At 42.3% G+C, this 21469-nt stretch overlaps 1 protein-coding gene across 1 annotated transcript in view; it reads left to right on the top strand.

Moving 5' to 3' along the window:
• CDH13 (cadherin 13) overlaps nucleotides 1-21469 on the top strand; it is a 1008841-nt gene that overhangs the window by 436566 nt on the left and 550806 nt on the right. Inside the window, exon 4 of the mRNA XM_045818585.1 lies at nucleotides 9918-10034. Within this exon, the coding sequence (XP_045674541.1) occupies nucleotides 9918-10034 (117 nt within the window). The remainder of the gene's footprint in view (nucleotides 1-9917; nucleotides 10035-21469) is intronic.

Raw genomic sequence — 21469 nt, 5'->3', positions numbered from 1 at the left:
TAAAGCACTGATCATCTTATGACAAAAGAACCCAAACTGAGAGTGGCAGTTGTATTGTTACAGAAGCTGTTTGTATATTGAGGAGAAAGTCAAAGGGCATCCCTAGACATCCTGTTCACTTCACTGTTAGATACACTGTGCAGCAAATACACTGAACCAGGCACTATGCTAAGCCCGTTACCTGGATTATGTTAATTCTTACAATAGCCTACATTTAATATTTTTTATTTAATAATATATTTAAAATATGTTTGAACACCTGTTATATGCCCGACCTTGTGCTAGGCACCAGAGGACACAGCAGCAAAACAGAAAGACCGGGGCTGGTCACCTGTGCTAGACATTGATAAAATAATGACACTGAATGAATGTGCAATCAGAAGCTGAGATAAAGGATGCAAAGGGCAGGCAGCAGGCAATCCCCATAGCAAAAGAGACCGAAGACCTCTAAAAATAGGCTTCAGCTAATATTCGGAGGATGGGTGGGGGGCCAACCATGCACCGGAGGAGCCCTCGGCTTAGCATTTGCAACCTGAGAATTCTGAGGGGGCTCCTGCAGCAGGAGCAGAGCCAGGAGAACAATGAGGGCACCTGAGATCAGCGATGTCACTGCCAGCCAGGTCTGCTAGCCCTCCCAGGCCTGGATAACATTGGAGGCTCCGTCTTTTGGCTAGGGGAAGCAAATGTGGCATCAGGGAGGGGAACAGGGATGTTTTAAAGGATTTTCTAGCTGCTGGGGCAGAGAACTTCTACAGTCACTACTCAAATTGCAAACTCCTGGATGAACCTCTTTTCTCCACTGACTAATTTGACCAAAGGCATGTCTTCTCCACCCTAAACATGTATAACTGAAATGACTGCCATAGCCATTACACTGGGAATTTATTACTTCCTTGATGTTAGTCATTCTCCACTATTGGACCTTCCATTGCAAGGTTGTTTGTTTTCAGACTGACCATCCCTAGAGTCCCCGATAGATGGCTTTCAATATCAAAGAAATTGTTCCTGATATCACTGGTGATTATGATGCAGGCATTCTGGGAGTCTGGGGGCTCAGGTGTCCATGGCCCACCGTGACCCGTTGTGAGTTCTTGACTTCATGCAGGAAAGAATTCAAAGATGGAACAGCACAGAGTTTAAAGTGAAAGTGAGTGTATTAGTGAAGCAGTGAGACAGAGTGTGGGTACCCCACAGACAGAGCAATCCCCTCTGGCAGAATTTGCTTTCTTTATTGAGGTTTATTTCATTGAGGGTAGGGTATTCAATGAAGGGGATCTTCCTCGGGAAAGGGATAGAGATTTCTTAGAGGAGTTCTGTGGACCATTTTGTGTTTATACCTGAGCTTTCTGTTTTCTATCATAGCAGCACGCGGTGTGTCATGTAGCATGCTAATGAATTACAATGAACGTATAATCAGGCTAGGGATTATCATCGGATAAAATGAGTGGCTATGTTTTATTGAGCTGATGTCTGCTGTTTTTAAGCCATAAATCCCATGGGGAGGGGATGGCCTTTCTTTGTTGTTGACAGTTCCTGTGACTTTTATCATTTGCAGCTCTTTCACTGCAGTCCCTGTTTCAATCACTGCTGGAAAAGCACGAGCGTATGGGGAGTCTAGGGAACAGTGGTTTGCACCCATTCTTTCCAGCTACGTACCAGCAGCCCTTGACAAGCATATGTGGCTTAATTTGTAATAGCAGACTGACCTCCTCCACCCTGTGAATCCTTCAGCCTCATCTTCCCCCTGCCCACCTTTAACATTAGCTCCATAACACCTGCTTTCATACTATGAGATGATGTGTGGGACTGATGGATAATTTCCACATCACCCTATTTTATTTTGAGCTTAACTCCGTCCAGTAAACCTACAGCAGATGACTCAGCCCGACTGACATTTGGCCTCCAGAATCTTGGGAAAATAGACAGCTGGAAATGAAGCAAGCTTAATTATCTTGGCTCTCCAACCTCCTAAATTTGCTGCTGAATATTTGGTATTTGTTAACTGTTTCTTCCTTAAGTAGGCAAACTTCAGCCCCAGGAAGTAATAAAACAAACTTTAAATCTTGCCTCAGGTACAGAAAAACTGGCTGAACTGAGCATTCGATTGCATGCAAAATTCGAACTGAGTGGCACAGAACCCTTCTCCTAGCACCTGAGATCAGCCATAAGAATGGAATAAATTGGAGATTGATTTCTGCAGTTGCATTCATTTGCAGACAATTAAGGTGTCACCCTGCAGTATAAGCTACTCCTTTTAACTAGGGGCTGATTGAGATTTGCTCTCTATCTCTGCCTACATTAGGATTGTGGTTCTCCAGTTACACTTCAGTACCCAGGGCTAAGGAAGTCTCAGAACTCATTGTAAAGGTGGTTGCCAGCAGCAGCCCTAGGGACATGAATAGCATCGTGCATAGAGCAGAGGTTCTAGGGTCACAGATGCCTTGGTTTCCATCTCTCACTTAAGAGCTAAGTGACTTTGGATGAGTCTTTTATGTCTTTGAACCTCAGGAAAACAGCCATGGTGGTTCTACTGGCCAGTTGTTGCATGAAGAAAATGAGATAACATTACAGTGTGCCTAGACAATGTCTGATATATAACTACTCAGTAAATGACAGTGTTTCTTATGGCAGACTCGGTGAGTCCAGGACCAGGATGCCAAGTAAATCTTAGGAGTGGAAAGACGAGAAAGAAATAGGCTATGTGACTTGGAATTCAAGTCTGGAACACAAGCTTCAAACTCTTCAAAGGAATAATTCCAGGATCCTTCAACTGGACATAGATTTCAAACACAGAGCATCATACTTTTGCATGATACTGCAGCGGTTCCCAGCTGCCTGGGCAGCACATCCAGTCTCCTTGCCATGATCTGCATATAAGACTGTCCACAACTAGAGCAGGTTGGCTGTGGTTCTAGTTTCTACAGTGCTTTGCCTTGTGAAAATATCTCCTCTTAGTTCATAATTTTGCCCCAAAGTTATGAAAGTAGGAGAGAGAACAAAGGCAGAGGCTTGTGATTCTTTACGAAGTTGTTGCTATTTTTTCCTCTCATTTATTACCTGATGAAAAGACAGAAGTGAGGAGGGCACAGGAAGGGGGAAGAAGACATATGAGTTCTCTGGCCACATCTTGTCTGAATTTGGCTCATGAATACCCCTTAATGGGTGGTGGCAAGACAGGTCCAAGCTGCTTTCTGATTTGTGCCTAGTGTGAAGAAAGCAGAGTCGTTCCTCTCAGATCTCACCGCTTTCTTGGGGTGACCACCTAGAAGACTTCTAAGCCCTCGAGTGGGTGTGGTGGGAATGAACAGTGGCAGCCAAAACATGGGGTAAAGTCTCAGCTGTAGGATGCCAATCTGGGCTAAACCTTTCCATCCCCCTTCACTTCTGGGACCCCTTGCCCATAGAGTCTCTATTCTGGGCACTTTGCCTTGATGGGTGACATCAACGGGTTCCCTGCAAACAGACCTTGTGACTCGGATCTGTTTGAAGGAGGTCTGTTGGGGGTGTCTTGGCAGCCATACCTGTGCGGGCAGAAGGGCAGCAGGATGGGCGATGGAGGAGGCTGACTGAGGTGTAACTGACTGTAGCTGCAACAGACATCTCGGCCACTCAGGACAGCAGAGGCTCTGGATGCTCTGTGAGTATAGGGCCAGGCCCCTACAACCCTTACCAGTCACTGGATGTCAGCTGCCTCCTTTTCTGATTCACAATCTTCACATGAACTGTGAAATAGAACCAGAGTCCATAAAAAGTACCATGGAAACAAATTGTTGTTCCCTTTTAAGATGAAATGTCCAGAGAGAGCAAGTGTGTACCGACAGAAAGCAGGTTCACGTTTGCCAGCAGCTGGGACTCAGAACGGAAAGTGACTGTATATGGTGAAGGAGTTTCTTTGGGGGACAATACAAATCTTCTAAAATAGTTTGTGGTGACAATCGCACATGTATATATGTTTCTTGATAATCATTGCAATACACACTTAAAATGGGTGAATTTTATATTAATTATACGTAAATATGCATTAAAATATTGTGGGAAGTAAAGAGGATAGACGGACTCAGACAGGGAATGTTGACCTCAACTGTTCTTGCTTTCCCAAAATCAAATGGTCTGATTTGCATTCTCAGAGAGAACCTCAGTGCCTTGTGAAGACAGGGCTGGGAAAAGGAAGAAACCCAACAATAAACATGCCCTCCCTTTTGCCTCAAGTCTATTCTCCACACGGCAGCCAGCGAGATATAAAAATTTTATTGTAAGTGGGCTCATGTCATTCCTCAGCTTAAAACCCTCCCATGACTCCCATCTCATGCTGAGTAAAAGCCAGAATCCTCTTTGCGGTCTATGCAGCTGTCCATCCAGTATCTGAATTTCCTTCCCAGGCCACTGGCTTGTCTCCTCTTTGCTCTCAGTGCTGGGCCCGTGAGCTGCCTCCCATCTAAAGTGTCAGCAATACACTCCTGTCCACACATTCAGGCCCCTCCCTGTTTGTTCTCCTGGACCACGTGTTGCTCTCTCTGTGCTCATCATCTTCTCCTCCTAGAATGGGAGCTCCATGTGTGCAGGAGACTTGTCTCTCTTAAGCACTGCACTACCCCAGATGCCTAAAATTACTCCTGGCAGGGAGGAAGGAATCCACAGGTAGTTCTTGAAGAAATGAATGAATGAATGAATCAATATAAATCCATTCTTTCTCCCATGTTCACAATTTTCATTCTTTCTGCCTTCTTCTTTCTCTTGGGCCCCACCCCTACCCTCATAGTTGCAGGAGTCTCCCCTTTATTTCTGAAGTGCTCTTTGGGACTGTGTGATAAGACCCTGCCCCTCCTCAGGCATCATGAACTTTGCTTTTAATGTGCTGCCAATTTCTCCTGAGATTGAGAAACAGGGGGGAAAGCAAATGAAACTGTAAACCCAAATACCCCACGCCAGAAAGATGAAGGCTCCTGTTAGCTTGCAGGAGACAGGGATGCTTGTGTAAGCGTGGCGATTCTCCTGTAATAAATCCAGCAGAGTGAGCCTCCCTGAGGACACAGTTCTGCCCCTTTGACTTATGCAAGATTGGAGGAAGCTGCTGAAGGCCTCAGGCTGTTCTAGGTTCAAAGACGCTGATGGATCATTGCCCAGTGACTGCAGGGTGTAGGGAGGGTCCTCCAGAGGCACAGAGCCAGTTGCTCACTCTCCTATGTATGCCGTGTGTGTGTGTGTGTGTGTGTGTGTGTGTGTACATGTTCACTTGTGCTGAGTGTTGGGTTTGACAAGAGAGAATTTTGATGTCAGTGTGCATGCACCTAGTGAATCTGGAAATCTTTAGGTGGCTGTGTGTCTAGGTGTGTCCCCTTTAAGATATGGCCTTTGGCCACCCACAGCTGAAATTCTCACTCTTGAAAGGGACTGAGTGGCTCATCTTCATTTCTTCACCTCTGCTGTTCTGGTATCATTAAGCCCCATCCTTCACTTTTGTGTTCTGTGGAGAGCACAGACCGCCTCCATGCACAATTTCTCACTTCATTCTGATAACCGAAAGCACAGCGAATGGTCCTCGTTTACAGATGAGAGATTCCCCTTAAACCTCTGTCTGGCCTCCTCAAAGAAAGCAGATTTCACTCTCCTTTCTCGGGCTGACTGTGGGGCTGATCCACTCCCTTCCCACCTCCTTCGGGCATCCATCTGCAGTCTGCATCTTCCCTCACCCTGAGCTACATCTTCCTTCCTCCAACCCCTTCCTCCCCAAGCCCACCACCCTTCTTGTCTCCCCTTTAACTGACAAACTACTTCTCATTTATTTCCTTTCCTCCTGCACCCAAGTCCTCACTTCCCATTGGTTACTCTGACGTTCCACTGTACCACACTCTTAAAGCTGCTTTTCCTGAAGTCATCAATTACCTGTTCATCTTCTGGCCCAAAGCCTCCTTAGAGTATTCAGCTTGCTGGAAAGGACATCTGCATTGTATACTATGGCCATGCACTCTTTTCTTGTTGAATTCTCACCTGCTAGTCCTTCCGTGGTTTCTTTTTTTTGCCAACTAACTTTCCTGTGGCCTTTGCTGTCCTTTTAGAAACCCATTGAATAGTTAAGGTCCTCCCTTTTCCGTCTTCACCTAATCAGTGTCAGCTTTTCCATGAGGTCTAACTACTCTTATACATAGGTGACTGTGGCATTTTCCCCCTGAATTACCCTGCCTTCTGAATGCAAATCTTTACACACCCTCTGGAAATCTCTGTTGGATGTACAATGGCCCCTTGAAATCAACAAGCCTATACCTCCTTGAATCTGTGCCTAAAAATGGCTGTTTTTCCTCTGTGGCCACTCGCTTTTTAATGGCAACACCAGAAAGCAGTGACTCCTAACACAGCTTCTCCTTTACCTTTATGTTCTGGTCTTTCCCACACCCTATTTCATCTCTATCTATAATTGTAACATTCTTTTTAACTCCACTGCTTCTGTCTTGTCTTTCCTTGAGGTTATGGCCACAGCCTATTGCATTCAGGGACTTTACACAGTGGGTTGACAGACACACACACAGAGTTTAGCATAAACATGGTTACACATACATTTGCGTAGTAGACATAAAGTATATGATTGTCACTCAGATGCTACGGCTTTTCAATGGTCCCAGTCACAGAGAAGCACATGGCTTCAGAGCACACCAAAAAAACTCATTAGCATAGATCCAATGAAAGGTAGGTGCAAAGCAAATATGTAGGTACCTATTGTCAACAAATTCAGTTACAGATATACATATAAATCACAAAGACAGGAACAGAGCCACAGACAGAAGCACAGTTATGGATAAATATTGATTGAGGTTCCTGCCATTGTAAAGCAAAAAAAAAAGTTGGGAGGAAAGTATACCCTGGACTCAGAGAATCTTGGGCACAGGCAGGCATCTCTACGATCAGTCACCCTCCCACATCCCTCCCTTCCTTACTCTATTTCCCATTCTGAGACTCTGAGCCTCCTTGTTCTATTTTTACACGTTAGACCCAGGAGTTGACACAATTGTACTTGTTGCCAAGCTTTGGGGATGCTGTGAGAGTCAGAGAAGTAGACCGGCAGGCATCTCCAGGCTTGGCTAGCTGGTGCCCTGGGCACACACCAGAGGTCCCTACCGGGGACTCAGGAGGCCGACCACTCTGGGCACTCATGAGGACAAAAGGCTTGCAAACACAAACAGGCTTCTTACTACAAACAGTGGAAAGTTTGCTATTGACGATGCAGTCTGCTTTTCATTACTTTAGATACATTTACACATACATTGTCATAATGAACTAAAACCTATGCTTGCTCTGTTTTAGAGCAGAATCACCAATCTTTTACATTTGCATAGGATTTTAAATCTTTTCAAAGTGCTTCCCCAGACAGTCTCACATCTGAGCCTCAAGATTTTTTTATTGTAAATGAGTTTCATATATTACACATATTTTATGTATTTTCTATTCTTTTCCCATTCGCCAATAAACCAACAGAATCTTCATTGGTGTTACCTGTCAGTGGTTTATGAATATAAGCCTCCTTGTTTTTCCATTGCCTTCTCACTGTCTGTTCCATGTTCTCTCTCTCTCTCTCTGCTGTTTTTAGCTTGGTGAGGTCAGGTTACATACATATTTTTTAGTAGTTCGTTGAGTTATTGTTGTTATTGTTTTAACCCTTCTTACTCTTTCTTCTGTCTTTTATATTGACACACTCTAGTGTTCTGTCTTTTCTTGAATATTGACATTTTGATCTTCCTAGAGACCAAACAGTGTTTTATTTGAACTCACTCACTGAGATTTCAAGTAGTATTTTTCAATGCTCATTGTAGTTTATATAAAATGGGTATCCAATATGGTATTCTATATTTTTCTACACATTTATTTTATGTATTCTCTCTGCTGGCTAGGTGAGTTGGAGCAACTAACATAACCACTGGGAACTTGATACCCTTCATTGGCTGAGGAAGGCTAAGGTTTACTTGGGAAGTTTATTGCAGCCATTAGAGCAGACATGTAAAGTGCCTAGCACATTGCTCAGCACACACTTAATAAATGGGGGCTGTTGTAGTAGTGTGTGGTAGTGAGTGTGGCACCAGTCAATGATGATCATGTAGTTAGAACACAGTCTTCACAACGGTCTTATTAGACAGTGTGTAATCGTATCTCCTTCTTGTGGACCCAGATTTAACCTCGTCCTGTGGCGGAACATTTAGGTTGGCTGCCATTTCTGCCCTTTATAAGTAATGTCTCACCAAACATCTTCCTGCATAGAGTTGTATTCTTCTTTTGAATTTAATACTGTTTGTGTATATTCCTAGGAGTGAAATCATAGAATGAAGGGACATGTGCATTTGTAAGGTTCTCTTTTTAAAAAAATTTTTTATTGCTGCTCAAGTACAGTTGTCTCCATTTTCCTGCCACCACTTTCTCCCACCCCATGCACTCCCACCTCCCACCCTCAATCTTTCCCCCCTTTGGCTTTGTCCATGGGTCCTTTATACATGTTCCTTGATGACCTTTCCCCTTCTTTCCTTTTTCCCCCATAACCCCCTTTCCCCTTCCCTTCTGGTTCCTGTCTGTTCTTTACTGCAATGTCTCTGGTTCTATTTTCCTTGTTTGTTTTGTTGATTACATTCCACTTATAGGCGAGTTTATATGGTATTTGTCTTTCACTGGCTTCTCAATAGATAAATATTACCTGATTGCTTTCCACTAGCATAGCATCACTTTAACACTCACAGCAAAATCAAGAGAAAGATTATTACAGGAGCTTCCGTAGGCTTTGCTGATCTTCTTTTCCATTTGACTTATGTAGACTTTCCTTTAAAACTATGATATATGCATGTATACATGTATATGTTTGCACATATGTATACATGAACATATATGTATACATTATATATGTATATGCATACTCGTACTTTTATGGGGCATGTGTCAGTGATGATATTTAAATATCATCTGCCACATAATTTTGATAGGAACCAGTTGTAAAAATTTGAGGCGCTTACTTTTGATGATACATGAGATAATTTTAGTATGTGGAAGTAAATAAGATTAGGTTATATGTTGAAAATGATACTCTATTTTCAGTTCTTTTTCAATCCTCTGATCAGATCAAGGAGAAAGTCTCAGTCTGGAGCAAACAACACTTCAGCACCCCCTCCAGCCCTGTCTTATCTCCCCTTTTAAAAGAAGTGCTTTTTTCCTGGAGTTTCTATCTCCAATTTAACACCATCATTTGGTCTCCAGTAATTTTTATATTTTCCTACATTTTTAAAAAATCAATACTGGTACTTTATTTCAAATACTGATATAAAAGGGCTGTTGCACACATTTATTTAGTTAAAATAAATAGGGCAGACGAGACGTCCCGACAGTGAGGTCCCCGGGACTGGAGGCTGGGACATGCTGAGTGGGGGGCACATCACGTCAGTCCTCCGACTAGTAATAGTAACAAATGGTCCTTGAGAAAACGTGGCCTACAGGTCTCCGTGATGCCTGACAGTCGGGAACTTTGTGATTGCTCCTCAAGCCCCATTCGTCCGTGAGGGTGAGGGCCTTGCAGTCAGCCCTGCGGAGAGTCACTTTTACACGCGGTGAGTTGTGTGGGGTCATGGCCAGGTGAGCAACCCTCTCACTTGGCAGATAAAGAGCAGAGCGTGAATACACGGTACTAAAAGATGTATAAATCAAGACTGACAGTGTGAATAGAAGGATTCAGAAAATGGGATTAAATAGCTTAATGATAGTCATTGTGAATCACAATGTCAGCTTTAGTATAATTCTAAGGATGTACTTGCTAACGCTAATGAGGTTTGATAGAATAAAATTAACAATGTCCAAACAGCCGTACGCCTTCACAACAAAGGAGCCATATCTTGCAGAGCAGACTGATACATCCTCTCCATGGGGTCAATTGATTATGTTTTTTTCTCTTTTAGGATATATTTAAATTTGCAAGAACTTCTCCTGTCCCAAGACAAAAGAGGTCCATTGTGGTATCTCCCATTTTAATTCCAGAGAATCAGAGACAACCTTTCCCAAGAGATGTTGGCAAGGTAAGTCAGACAAAAGGCAAATGAGAAAAGCATGTTTTTTATTAAGAGATGAGCGTACATGAGACAAGTTGACTGTCTTGGTGACCGGCTGGAATTGGCCTCAATTCCTCTATGGCAGAAGGCCATGCTCTTTTGCAAAAAAAAAAAAAAAAAAACCCTAAAAAAAAAGTCAAAACCTTATTGAACAACAATAAAAACATAGCATTTTAAAAAATAGCAGCTTTGAATGTCATGACTTGGAGATCTGCATGGTAGATAATGATGCTGAAGTCGTGTCAGAAGGATGTCGTTGGTTAGAAACAGACTCATTGCTTTTATAGATAACATCGAGGCAACCATCCAGATAAGCTCCCTTACTGTATCAGTATGATGATATGCGGTGTTTTAATTTAGATCCTAGTTTTCAAATGTGTTATTCCAGGAGCAGCACTGGGTCAGCTTTCTAAAAACTCAGATCAAAGGAACCAGATCAAAGAAACTAAATCATACCAACCAGAGCAGAAAACACTGTTGCATAAATCAAAACAACAAGAAGAAAGTCACTGCTAAATCAACAGAAATACTGCCACTGTCTGGTGAACACGTTCTTTCCCCCTAGAAGAGTCAACGTGGAGAATCAAGTCTTAAACAGTTTTTATTTTTAGTAAACTTGAAATTTGAACACTAGTGCTTAGCTGAATGAATGATGTCATGACCGGGGCTATTGGACTATTTACTCATTCATTAAATAAACAAGGAACATCTGTTATATGCTGGACTCCAGGATTTGGACTGGATACATACAGGTGTGAACAAGCATGCAAGCCCTCATTGTGATAGAGCTTGTATTCTAGTGCGGAGACAGATATCCCAATGAGTAAATATATAAACAAAAAAACTGCGGAAGATAACAAATGCCGTGAAAAACAGAAATGAGGTGATGTGGAAAAGAGTAAATGGCAGGACCAGGCAGTAGAGGGAAGAAGGAATCTTTACACAGATGGCTGGGAAGGCCGGTCGGAGTTACTGACATTTGAGTGGAGATTGGAAGGATGAGAGAGAGACAGCCATGGGAGTATCTGGGTAAACTACATTCTTGGCAGAGAGAACTGCACATGCAAAGGCCTGGAGATGGGAAAGAATGGGGTATATTTTAGGGGCAAAATGCCCAGTTGTCTACAATGCAGTGAGCCAAGAAGAGACTGGTAAGAACTGAAGTCCTGGGGCCATAGTCAGGGGTGGGGTTTCATTGTATATGCAGCAGGAAATCCATGGAAGGTCTTCTCAGTGTGTGTGTGCGTGTGGGTGTGCGTGTGTGTGTTTTGAAAGGTCCTTCTGGCTGATTTGTAGGGAAAGATTTGTAGGAGCGGAGCTGAGTAGGAGAGAAGAGTGGACACAGAGATGGGCTAAGAAGAGTGATTTTAGGGCCCTGGAGACGTGAGGGCGACTTGGACTACTAGAAATTGGTACTGCTGCCGTCAGAAATTAGAAACCTTGATCATCCGATGTCCTTGTAATCAGTGTATTTATAATTTTAAACTACCACTGTGCCAGATGTCTTTCTTTAAGCAAAGCCTTGCCAGGGGTGAGGATATGATGTAAAGGGAAGCAGAGCTGCTCTGTGTGGACAGGGTAGGGCTGATGAGCCCTGCCCCTGTGGACAGCCCCAGCCATTCTGATGGTTTTGTGTAATTGTCCCTGAAACCAATATGGCAATTGCCAAGGGATCAGAGTCTTCAAGTCAGCAAGGCTCTGCCCCCCAAAAGTTTCAAAGACAGTTGTATCCCTGTTCTTTAAGCCTGGAGTTCTCAGCCCTCGCTGGGCATCAGAATCACTGGGGCAGTGAAAATACAGATGTCAATCTCCCCCTCCAGAGACTGATTCAGTTGGCCAGGGGCTGAGGACCAAGCATCCACATTTTTAACAGCTCTCACATAATTGCTGATGTGTACATCACCAAGGCTGAGCACCACTGCCCTAAAGCAGCCCTTGTTCAAGAGCATGAAGCAGCAGCATCAGAGCATCACCTGGTTGCTTACTAGAAATGCATATTCTGGGGTCCCACCCCAGACTCCCTGAGCCAGAAACTGTCTGAATGAAGTCAGGAATCTCTTTGGGCATACCTTTCAGTGATTCTGCTGCACACTCAGGTTTACAGAGGTCTGACCTAAAATATGTTCTCCTTTCCTGCTACCATTGGTATATAATAATTTCAGTACTGGAGTTTCAGTTCTATTAATTAGGTTATGACAAGGGTAATCATATAATCTCAGCTGCTTGAAAAACTGGTTGTCCTGGCATAATTATTATTAGCACTACCTTTTCTCTTAAACTTGCCCAGATGTGGACATTAAATTATGTGATCAGCCTAAAGCTTCTTTCTTTCACACATGTTCATCCCCCTAAGTATATTTAGATAGTTTCGTAATCTTCTTTCCTTGAGATATGCAATGGGTCAATAACTATACAACTAACTAGAGAAATTATTCTGCATTGTTTCTTAACAAATTTTGTTTCCAGGCTGAGGAATCATCTCTCCCTTGTGCTTTGTGCACTGCCCACATGGGCTCTCAACCTGGATTCTCTGCAACGCAACTGTTTTCCCAAATGCGATAGTCTACTAACATTGTAATGTGTGCAAGCCTCCTAAAAGTCCAGATGGTTTTTGCAGAATAACTGCACTGCCTTCCAAAAGCTACTTGTTTTTCCATGCTCTTTATGCCTTTGAAGGAACTTACTTTTTGTGCTTTGTTGATTTTATTCATTCATCTTATTCTTTTCTTTATATCTTTTATCATCATCAACTCCACCAGTGGCTGATAAGCATTGCTCCGCAGAGCTATGAGAGTTTATAGTTTATCTTCAGTGAGTGCTGGGGAGGTGGGGAGAAGGGAAAGGAGACCAAGAGGGAAGGCTCTGGCCCCCGAATATCATCCCCATCCACCCAAACTACCCGAGCAAGGGCAGCTCTAAATCAGACTTCAGCATAACATTCCATTTGAAGAGATTCTGTGGTTATAAAAATAAAGACACTTTCCTTACTTTGAGTTTGCTGAGACAAGGGTTCAAATGCAGGTTTGTTGTTTAGGACATGAAGAGAATGCTGGTAAGGGAGTGATGAAGTGAGAAGGGAAGGGAAGCAGCCACTTGGGAAACTTGTTTATCAAGACAGCTACCACTCTGAGAGACTGGGTTGTAATCCCATAGAGAAACACTAGGATATGATACACAGCACACTGTTAGGGTTACCTACTCCATGGGGAAGAGAGCTTGGATATTTACAAGCCAACCCCCACCAGCTGTCGGTTGAGGGCCAGTCCTAGAGGTGTGGATCCATCAGTGCATTTGTCCTGCCCCGAGCTCTGTACACAGGCACTGCGGCCTTCTGAGGCTCCCGGGAGAGCCTTCAGGCAGCGAGCCTGTGGCAGCTGGAAGCCAGTGGTGTGCATTGAAAAGGTGAGCTCTGAGGGGCAGGAGAGGGCACTTCCGCTCCATCACTAAACTCAATATAAATACTTTTCTTTGCAGGCTAGGTTTTCTCTTTGTCTTATCCTCTTCTCCCACTTCATTTCTGAACTACTTTTGTTGTGTCTTACACCTTTGAAGCCAACTGTATTTGCCTCTCTCCATCAATAAGTACTTGCTACATCCCAGGAGGGAAAATCTCTGAAATTCAACTCAATTCATGCCAACAAGCATACATTCAGTGTCTGCTATTTACAAGGCACTGTGCTGGAGGCTGGGGGTTTAATGACAAAGGGAAACAGACAAAGTGCTTGTTCTCATAAGATTACAGAGGGGGAAAAATCATCACAAATTCGTTGTTTGTCCAGTACTGTAAATCGTAAGCATTTTTCATCTATTATGTTTAATTCTCATAATAGCAACCCCGTGGGGATTATCTTCCAATGGGCCAAATGGGAGTAATGAAACTCAGAGGAACCTGTCCAAAGTCACACAGTCCCTAAACAAACAGCAGAGAGAAGCTTTGTGACTGCTCTTTGAGATTTCAGTCTGTGTCCTTAACCACTGTGCTCAGGGCTGCTAAGTGCAGTCAGAGAATTCTCTTTTGTAGAACGAAATATACTTGCTGACAATGTTTCTCTTTAAACAGCATTAAGATTGAATGTAATTCATTGAAACACACCAAAAAGTAACCTGGACTGCAGGAGGATGGATCAACAAATAAATGTATGATAAAACAACTATATTAGATTGTTACTGGTAAGCTCTAGGTGATGGGAGAATAGTGGATCACTATAAACTTCTTTCTGTTTTTTATTTTCTTCTCTGTTTAGGAATTTCATAATATAATGTGGGAAAAATTAAGTTTAGCTAAATATAAAATTATCATAAACAATACAAGAGTTGGCATGGTGGCACAAAGGTACTTTTTTTATTTGTTTTGTACTTCAAGGGGATGAATGGAAACTAAGTATCTGTTTCTCCTCCCCCGTCCCCAGTCATAGTTTATTGCAACCTGAATTCCTTAAAAGAAAGGAGGCCCTTCACTAAAGGGTACAGGCATCAAGCAAGTTGCTTTAGGGAATGAGCCCTCTGTGGTGTGTTTTCCCAGTTAAGGGCTGTGCCTTGTAGAATTGTATATTCACAGAAAGGCATGCAGGCCGCTCTAGGGATTAGACACAGTTTTGACTGATGCATAATTCATGTATCTGCCAAATAAATTGGTTGGTAAGAAGCTAAATTATTAGAATTTGGGGGCTGCTTTTCCATTGTATCTCTCAATGTTTCTGAAAAGAGGATAAAACACCCAGTCGTGAACACACCCTCAAACCTGTGATTTCCTTCCTGTTTTTGAATTCCAGACAGCAGGGAGGATCCATCTAGGAGTGTGTGCCTCGGTGAGAAGTGCTCACTCCCCAGCACATGCTGTCTTATTCCCCCTTCAAAGTGTGACTATTTCAAAATTTGGGCTATTAATAATTTCTCAGTTTTACCAACTTTCGCTGATAAATATTTGATTGCATCTTTAGAGAATTTTGAGTTCTCGGACCCGATTGATTGAGAGCAGGGGACTTTAAATCTGTGAGGAAGCAAAGAGGTCTTGGGAGACGTATTTTATTCTGTTTTATATTAAGTTTGAAAGACAAGTCATTTATGAAATGCTTATTAGAGATTCTACTTTCATCACAAACCCGTTTCATCAAAACCAATGAAAGTATATTTTACTGAAAATCCTTTTTTTATATCCCCCATAAATTGGTAGAATGGGCCTTTAGAAGGACATCTTTAACCCAGAATGGAAGAAATATGTAATTGGACCGTGTGCTCTTTGTAAAGAATCAACATAGATCAAGAATCAACATTAGACCAAGCTATGAAAACCACTGAACCAGGACTCGGCTTTGATTGCGTCATGAATGTCAGTCAGATGTGAGGGCGATTTATGGTGGTTGCTAAGTATTCCTCAGTGTTCTGGATATATGATTATTGGAGGTCTCTCCATATCCAAGTATTGCATACCTCTCATTTATGCCCACTTATGCAAATAGGTGCTAAGGAGCCTAATAGTATTAGAATTAAACTTGTTTTACTCTATGTACTCATCATTTGCATCACTTGGAGAACCCCTAGGTGCAGAGCTGTTTCTCCAGAGGCTGGGCCAGAAGCCTGATGCTGATCCCCAGCCCCAGTCAGGCTCACCCTCCTGCAGAAATGCAGGCCCAGCGTCCCTTGCTCCCTCTTGTTGTCTGGTTTGTTTTATGGAATCACTGTCAGCCCTCCACCTCTTTTAAAATCCAACAGTTCACAACTCTTATCCAAATCTAACAACATGCCTCCTTTCAGAAATTTAATTTCCTTCTTTTAAAACAATTAGCAGGGGTTTTTTAATCCTTTTTTTAAAGATTTTATTTAGTTATTTTTAGAGAGGGAAGGGAGGGAGAAAGAGAGAGAAAGAGAGAAACATCAATGTGCGGTTGCTGGGGGCCGTGGCCTGCAACCCAGGCATATGCCCTGACTGGGAATTGAACCTGTGATGCCTGGTTCACAACCCGTGTTCAATCCACTGAGCTATGCCAGCCAGGGCAACAGTTTTATTCAATAACTAAAACTTACCATTGGCTAGTGTATAGAAGAAAAAAATTGAATATAGGGGATCTAAATTGTCCAGAAGCTCAAAACTCGAAAATTCATGGTGAAATGAACAGCAGAATTTATTTCTAGATTCAGCAATCCCAATTATACCTATGCCCTTCTTATTCCCCTGACTTTGAACTCTTTCCTCTTCTCTGACACACCCTCTTCCTCCTCACTCCACAGGGGCTGCCCTGTTCACACTCTAAGCCTGCACTACCCAATGGGACGTTTACGCCATTGCAGGAAGTTCTATGTCTACACTGTCCAATATGGTAGCCACTAACTACCATGTGGCTATTGAGCATTTGAAATGTGGCTAGTGCAATTGAGAAACTAATTTAAACTTAACTTAAAAACTACTACTTGATCCAATTATTGGAACAACTTGGCACATGAATCTACCTTTTGAACTGTAAATTTTAATCTGCTCATACAGGTCTAAATACAGCTCAAATATTTTTGCTGAAAGTATAATGTCCAAATTGGGGTATAAGTGTGATTAAATACACACAGGATTTTAAAAACTTAGTAAACACTCACAGAAATATAGAAAGTGTCTTTTTTATTGTTTATGCTATTACAGTTGTACCATTTTCCCCCTTCACCCCCTCCTCCCAGCCCACCCCACTTCCAAACCCATTCCCCACACCATCGTCTATGTCCATTCTTTGACTAATAATTCTTATATTGCTGTGATGCGGAAATAAACATACTTTGTGCTGGTATGATTAGCATTAATCTCATGTGTTTCTATTTACTTTTTTAATGTGGCTACCAGGAAATTAAAAATTATATGTATTGCATTATATTTCTATTAGCAGTGCTGGGTTAAAGCTTATTTTTGATAGTCTCCACTATGGGATTTTTGTTTGATCTCCTTTATACATGTTCACATTTCTTTGATTATACAACGTATTTTAAGCAGCAACTTGGTTTCTGTTATATTTTTCTTATCTTCCCATTAACTATAATTCCTCAAGTGCAGTGATTCAGTATGGAACCTAACACACAGTAGGGACTCAAATATTCTTTGGCTTGAATTCTAGCCAGGTCTATGGTTGGTTGGATAAGGCATTTACTGGTTTCTGGTTAATTAAAGTGATCATAGCCTGGTTTGTTGTTAAAATGAAATTAACAGACCGTTATATGGTCAGTCTGGATATTTCCTGTAAATTTTAATTTTCCACAGTGGCATTGGGGCTGTCAGATAAGTTTCTTGACAGTCAACCATTATGTCAGGTCGTAGAAGCATCCTTAGGGGATAGTGATAAATTCGATGTTGATGGATTGTGTGTGTGTCTGCGGAGAGAGAGAGAGAGAGAGAGAGAGAGAGAGAGAGAGAGAGAGAGATGAAGAAAGAAAAAAAGAAAAAGAAAGAAAGAAAGAGAAATAAATAAATAAATAAATTTTGGATTTGCTCATACAGACAACTAAAATCCACTTAAATTAAAAAATCAAAACTTTTATCTTTATTCACAACTGAACAGAGTTAATTCAACTTATTTTGACTAAGTCTAATAAAAGCTTATACTCATCATTACCAAGTGTTGCCTTCTTTTCCACAAAGTTTAATTAAGGATACAACATAATCAAGTTGTTTTGGTTTTTTACCAAATACCTATAAATGCAAAAATGACCTCCATGATATACATCTAGCAAATAAAGGCATCTGAGCCTATGGAGGAAGCAATATTTTGAGCCCTGAGTTTATTACCCTTTCAGTTCTCAATTTGAAAGTTTCCCAAGGCTTTATTGTTATATGGATTTGGCCCAGACTGAATTTATGTTTAATTTTTTTGTGAACATTAAAGGATCTGGCATTTCAGTGTGAATTAACACCCTAGAAGTTGGAGAGTTGAGGAGTTTTCAAACTCAACTAAAACCTTCAACATCCAATGAGTGTCAGGATCTTAGCCAGACACAGCTATCCCTGTTGTTCCCTCCGCTTCTTGTAACAGTCCTATAAAGTACTGTACCCATTTCTCAAATGGAGAAGCTGAAATGGAGAGAAATTCAGTAATTTGCCCAGGAGAGTGGTCATGCTGATATGAAACCTTAAACTCTTCAATTCCAAATCAATGATCTCCACCAGAACATCTGTGAATGTGCAGTTTCCATGGGTCTTGGCTGTTTGCATAGTGTGCTCACATGAATCGTCATTTGTCTAGTACACACTCTCAGAAACCAATATTGTATTCCCATTGTGCTGTTGAGAAAGCTGAGGCTAGAGCACCATGCAGGACAGTCTACTTGTGATACAAATGGAGTTGTTAATAGAAGTTGAGTCCCTTCTGCATTGCCACCAGCCATATACCATGGCTCCAAATGGATTTCAAAATAGCACATGGTGTGGGTTAAGGAATATCCTTCATTGGAAAAAAAGAATATGTGTAAGCCAGGGGTCAGCTAAAAATGAGAAGCACTGCCCCCCATTCCCCGTCATCCCTCAAACCGGTATGCCCAGGCCCAGACAGACAGCTGAATGCATGGTACAAGTTTTCCAGGAAAGGCACTCTGCTCCCAGGGTGCTTCCTTCTTAGTCGGCCAGATAGCTTAAAAATAACTTGTCTGTGGATGATCAAACTCCCAGAGTGTCTAGTAGCCTAAGAGCAGGTATCCAGATCTATAGGAGTTGTCTAGATTCTAGATGCTCCAAACAGATGCCTTGGGCACAGGTATACCGGGAAACTAGCTCTTAGGGGCAAAGAGATCACTGATTTATAGTGTTTGCTACCTTCTTTGGTATAAATACTCCTACAGTGGCCAATGTCATGGTACTGATTTACAAAATTATTGAGTATTTAACAATTAGCAGTAGGATCTGGCTCCAGCATAACACTCACCTTGGGGCCCATGCAACGTGATGCTGCATGAGGTCAGGATGCACTGGCCCCACGGGGAGCTATGCTTGAGTGGAACCTCCAGCATGGGGAAGTGGCTTACCCATCCACCCACTCACCTCGGGTTTTAGCTAGTTACTTGTCCAGGGTGAGCCTCAGGGATTGTTTTTTGATAGCTCTGCTCTTTGTATCACATTAAGTAGCTTGTCACACATCCAAGTGCAAACTAGAAGCAGACCTTGCATCTTTGCTCTTTCAGCTCTACCACACGTGTCCTCTACACACAAATCTCTTGAGCGGCTGTCTCTATGGAGCATGCCCATGTCTTTCCCCACCCCCTACTTTCCCAAGGCAGCCTCTCTCTCTCTCTCTCTCTCTCTCTCTCTCTCTCTCTCTCTCTCTCTCTCTCTCTCTCTCTCTCTCTCTCTCTCTCTCTCTCCCTCTCCCTCTCCCTCTCTCCTCTCTCTCCCTCTCTCTCATCTCTATCTCTATCTCTATCTCTATCTCTATCTCTATCTCTATCTCTCTCCATCTCTAACATGCCCAAATCTCTCTTCCCTCTTTTGTCTCCCAAGGTGTGTATCTCTCTCTCTCTCCTAAGCTCCAAAGGTCCTTCTTTTGCTGTAACTTGTTTTCTGACCCATTTCTTCTATGACACTTCTTCCACCTCTGTGACTTTCTAAATAAACTTTCTCTTATAATTTGAATCTTGGTTCTGGATTCTTCTCTTAGCCAGAACTCAAGAACTGGGGTGGCTGAACTAAAGTTTATACCTGGTGCTGTTTTGACACTGCTAACAAAAGGATGCTTATGGAATGAGACAACTAGCATAGGGAAAAGTGGACTGTGAACTAGGAGGGTTGGCATGTAGGACGCAAGCCTGGCTTTACAATTGTCATATTCAAAATTGGAATGGAATGAATCATTTCCTGCTTCTCATCAATTCACCCATTTGTGCTACCCAAATATGTGTAATGGGAAGGAGAGAAGCACTTGACTGGAAGAAAATCTCATGAAGTTAACATTTGTAGCGCAATCAAACTAAATGTCCATTGGATTTCAGTTTAAAATGGTGTCAGGCTGGTCGCTGCTGATGCATGACCTCCCAAATTTCTACTAAAATATCAATGAAGACACAGAAAAAGACAAAAAATGCACATTATCTCCAGCAAGTATAACTTTAAAAGAGCCAATTGACAGCATCTAAGAACATTGACTAAATATAAGCCCAAAGGAGCACGACAGGAAAAAAAGAAAAAAACATTGTTAGTCTGACAAAGTTAACTCCCCAGAAACTGAGAAAACCCTTCCGCCAGAAAAAGATATGAAAATATTTTATTCCTTCCTGCACTCTCAGTCTGTGAATTGGTGTTGGAGTTTGTAATCACCCCTTTATTACATGTGTGTGTGCATATGATTTTTTTGTAGTAGCCAAAACAGTGAAATGATGCCCCTTTGCACCTCTTTCTATAACCTTTCAGAAATGTTCACCCCAGAAAACGAGGTGCAAAGACAGGAGAAGGTGGGCCATGTTATGCATTGGGCTTTCACATGAGATTTGATTTGAACAAGTAGTCTTCCCAACATTTCTGTTGCTGCTGCTACTGAATAATCGTGGACTTGGCAAGTGGGGAAAGTGGCTAATCCTATTATGAGCGTTAGATATTCCCAACTGGATTAGTAAAACAGGATGAAAAAAAATAAATCTCTGGAGCTAGTTTCCTGAGGCTGACAAATCCAGTAACAATTGTCTCAGTTCTACCTGGAAAACAATGAAGGGAGAGATAAAATTCTCTGTGAAGTGTGGAGAAATGAGGTTAACCTCACCAAATTTATTTGATGTGCGTGTTTGCACATTGAGTCAAGGCCGGAGGTCCTGTCTTAGTTTAATAAATAGACCACGTGCTGACAAGAAGAAAAAGGCTTTCTTCAGCAGACAAGGAAAGCCACTGTCTCGCTTCATCCAACACATTTGTTGTTGGTGTCTTTGCTGGCAACCTTGTTTAAAGAGAGCCACAAGGAACAAAAGCGAAAGCAGAAAAGGCCAACTGTGGTGTAATTAAGAGATATCACTGCTCATTTCTCTCAGCAAGGAGGCTACGCCTGACTCAGTCGATAAAGGCTGTGAAGGTGCAGGGCCCAGGGCACCATGGGGAATGGACTGGCCCTTTTGTGGTTAGATTTGTAGTCCTAGTTTTGAAGAAGATTGAGGCAGAAACTGGATGGAGACAGAAACAGGTCACTGAATGGTTTTCCGAAGAGAGGAAGAAATGAATGATGAACACGACTTTATTTCCTTGTCTAGCTTGGAACTAGCCCGGGCTTCCAGAGACTTAGATAGGGGTCTGCATCACTAGGAACAGTGCTTCCAGGCATTGGGGCTTAGCCTGTCTCTGTAGCAATAATGGGGGAGATCGTGGACACAAAGACCCTTTTGGGGGAGGAAGTTTAAATGTTCCCATCTGTGGGTGTTTCATCAGAAATGCTTGTGTTTTCTATTGCATTCTGTGGTTTGAA

The sequence above is a fragment of the Phyllostomus hastatus genome, unplaced genomic scaffold, assembly GCF_019186645.2.
Source record: "Phyllostomus hastatus isolate PE091 unplaced genomic scaffold, TTU_PhHast_1.1 phas_scaffold_345, whole genome shotgun sequence".
Lineage (NCBI taxonomy): Eukaryota > Metazoa > Chordata > Mammalia > Chiroptera > Phyllostomidae > Phyllostomus > Phyllostomus hastatus.
The sequence above is the reverse complement of the archived record's forward strand: the minus strand, read 5'-3'. Positions and strand labels throughout refer to the sequence as shown.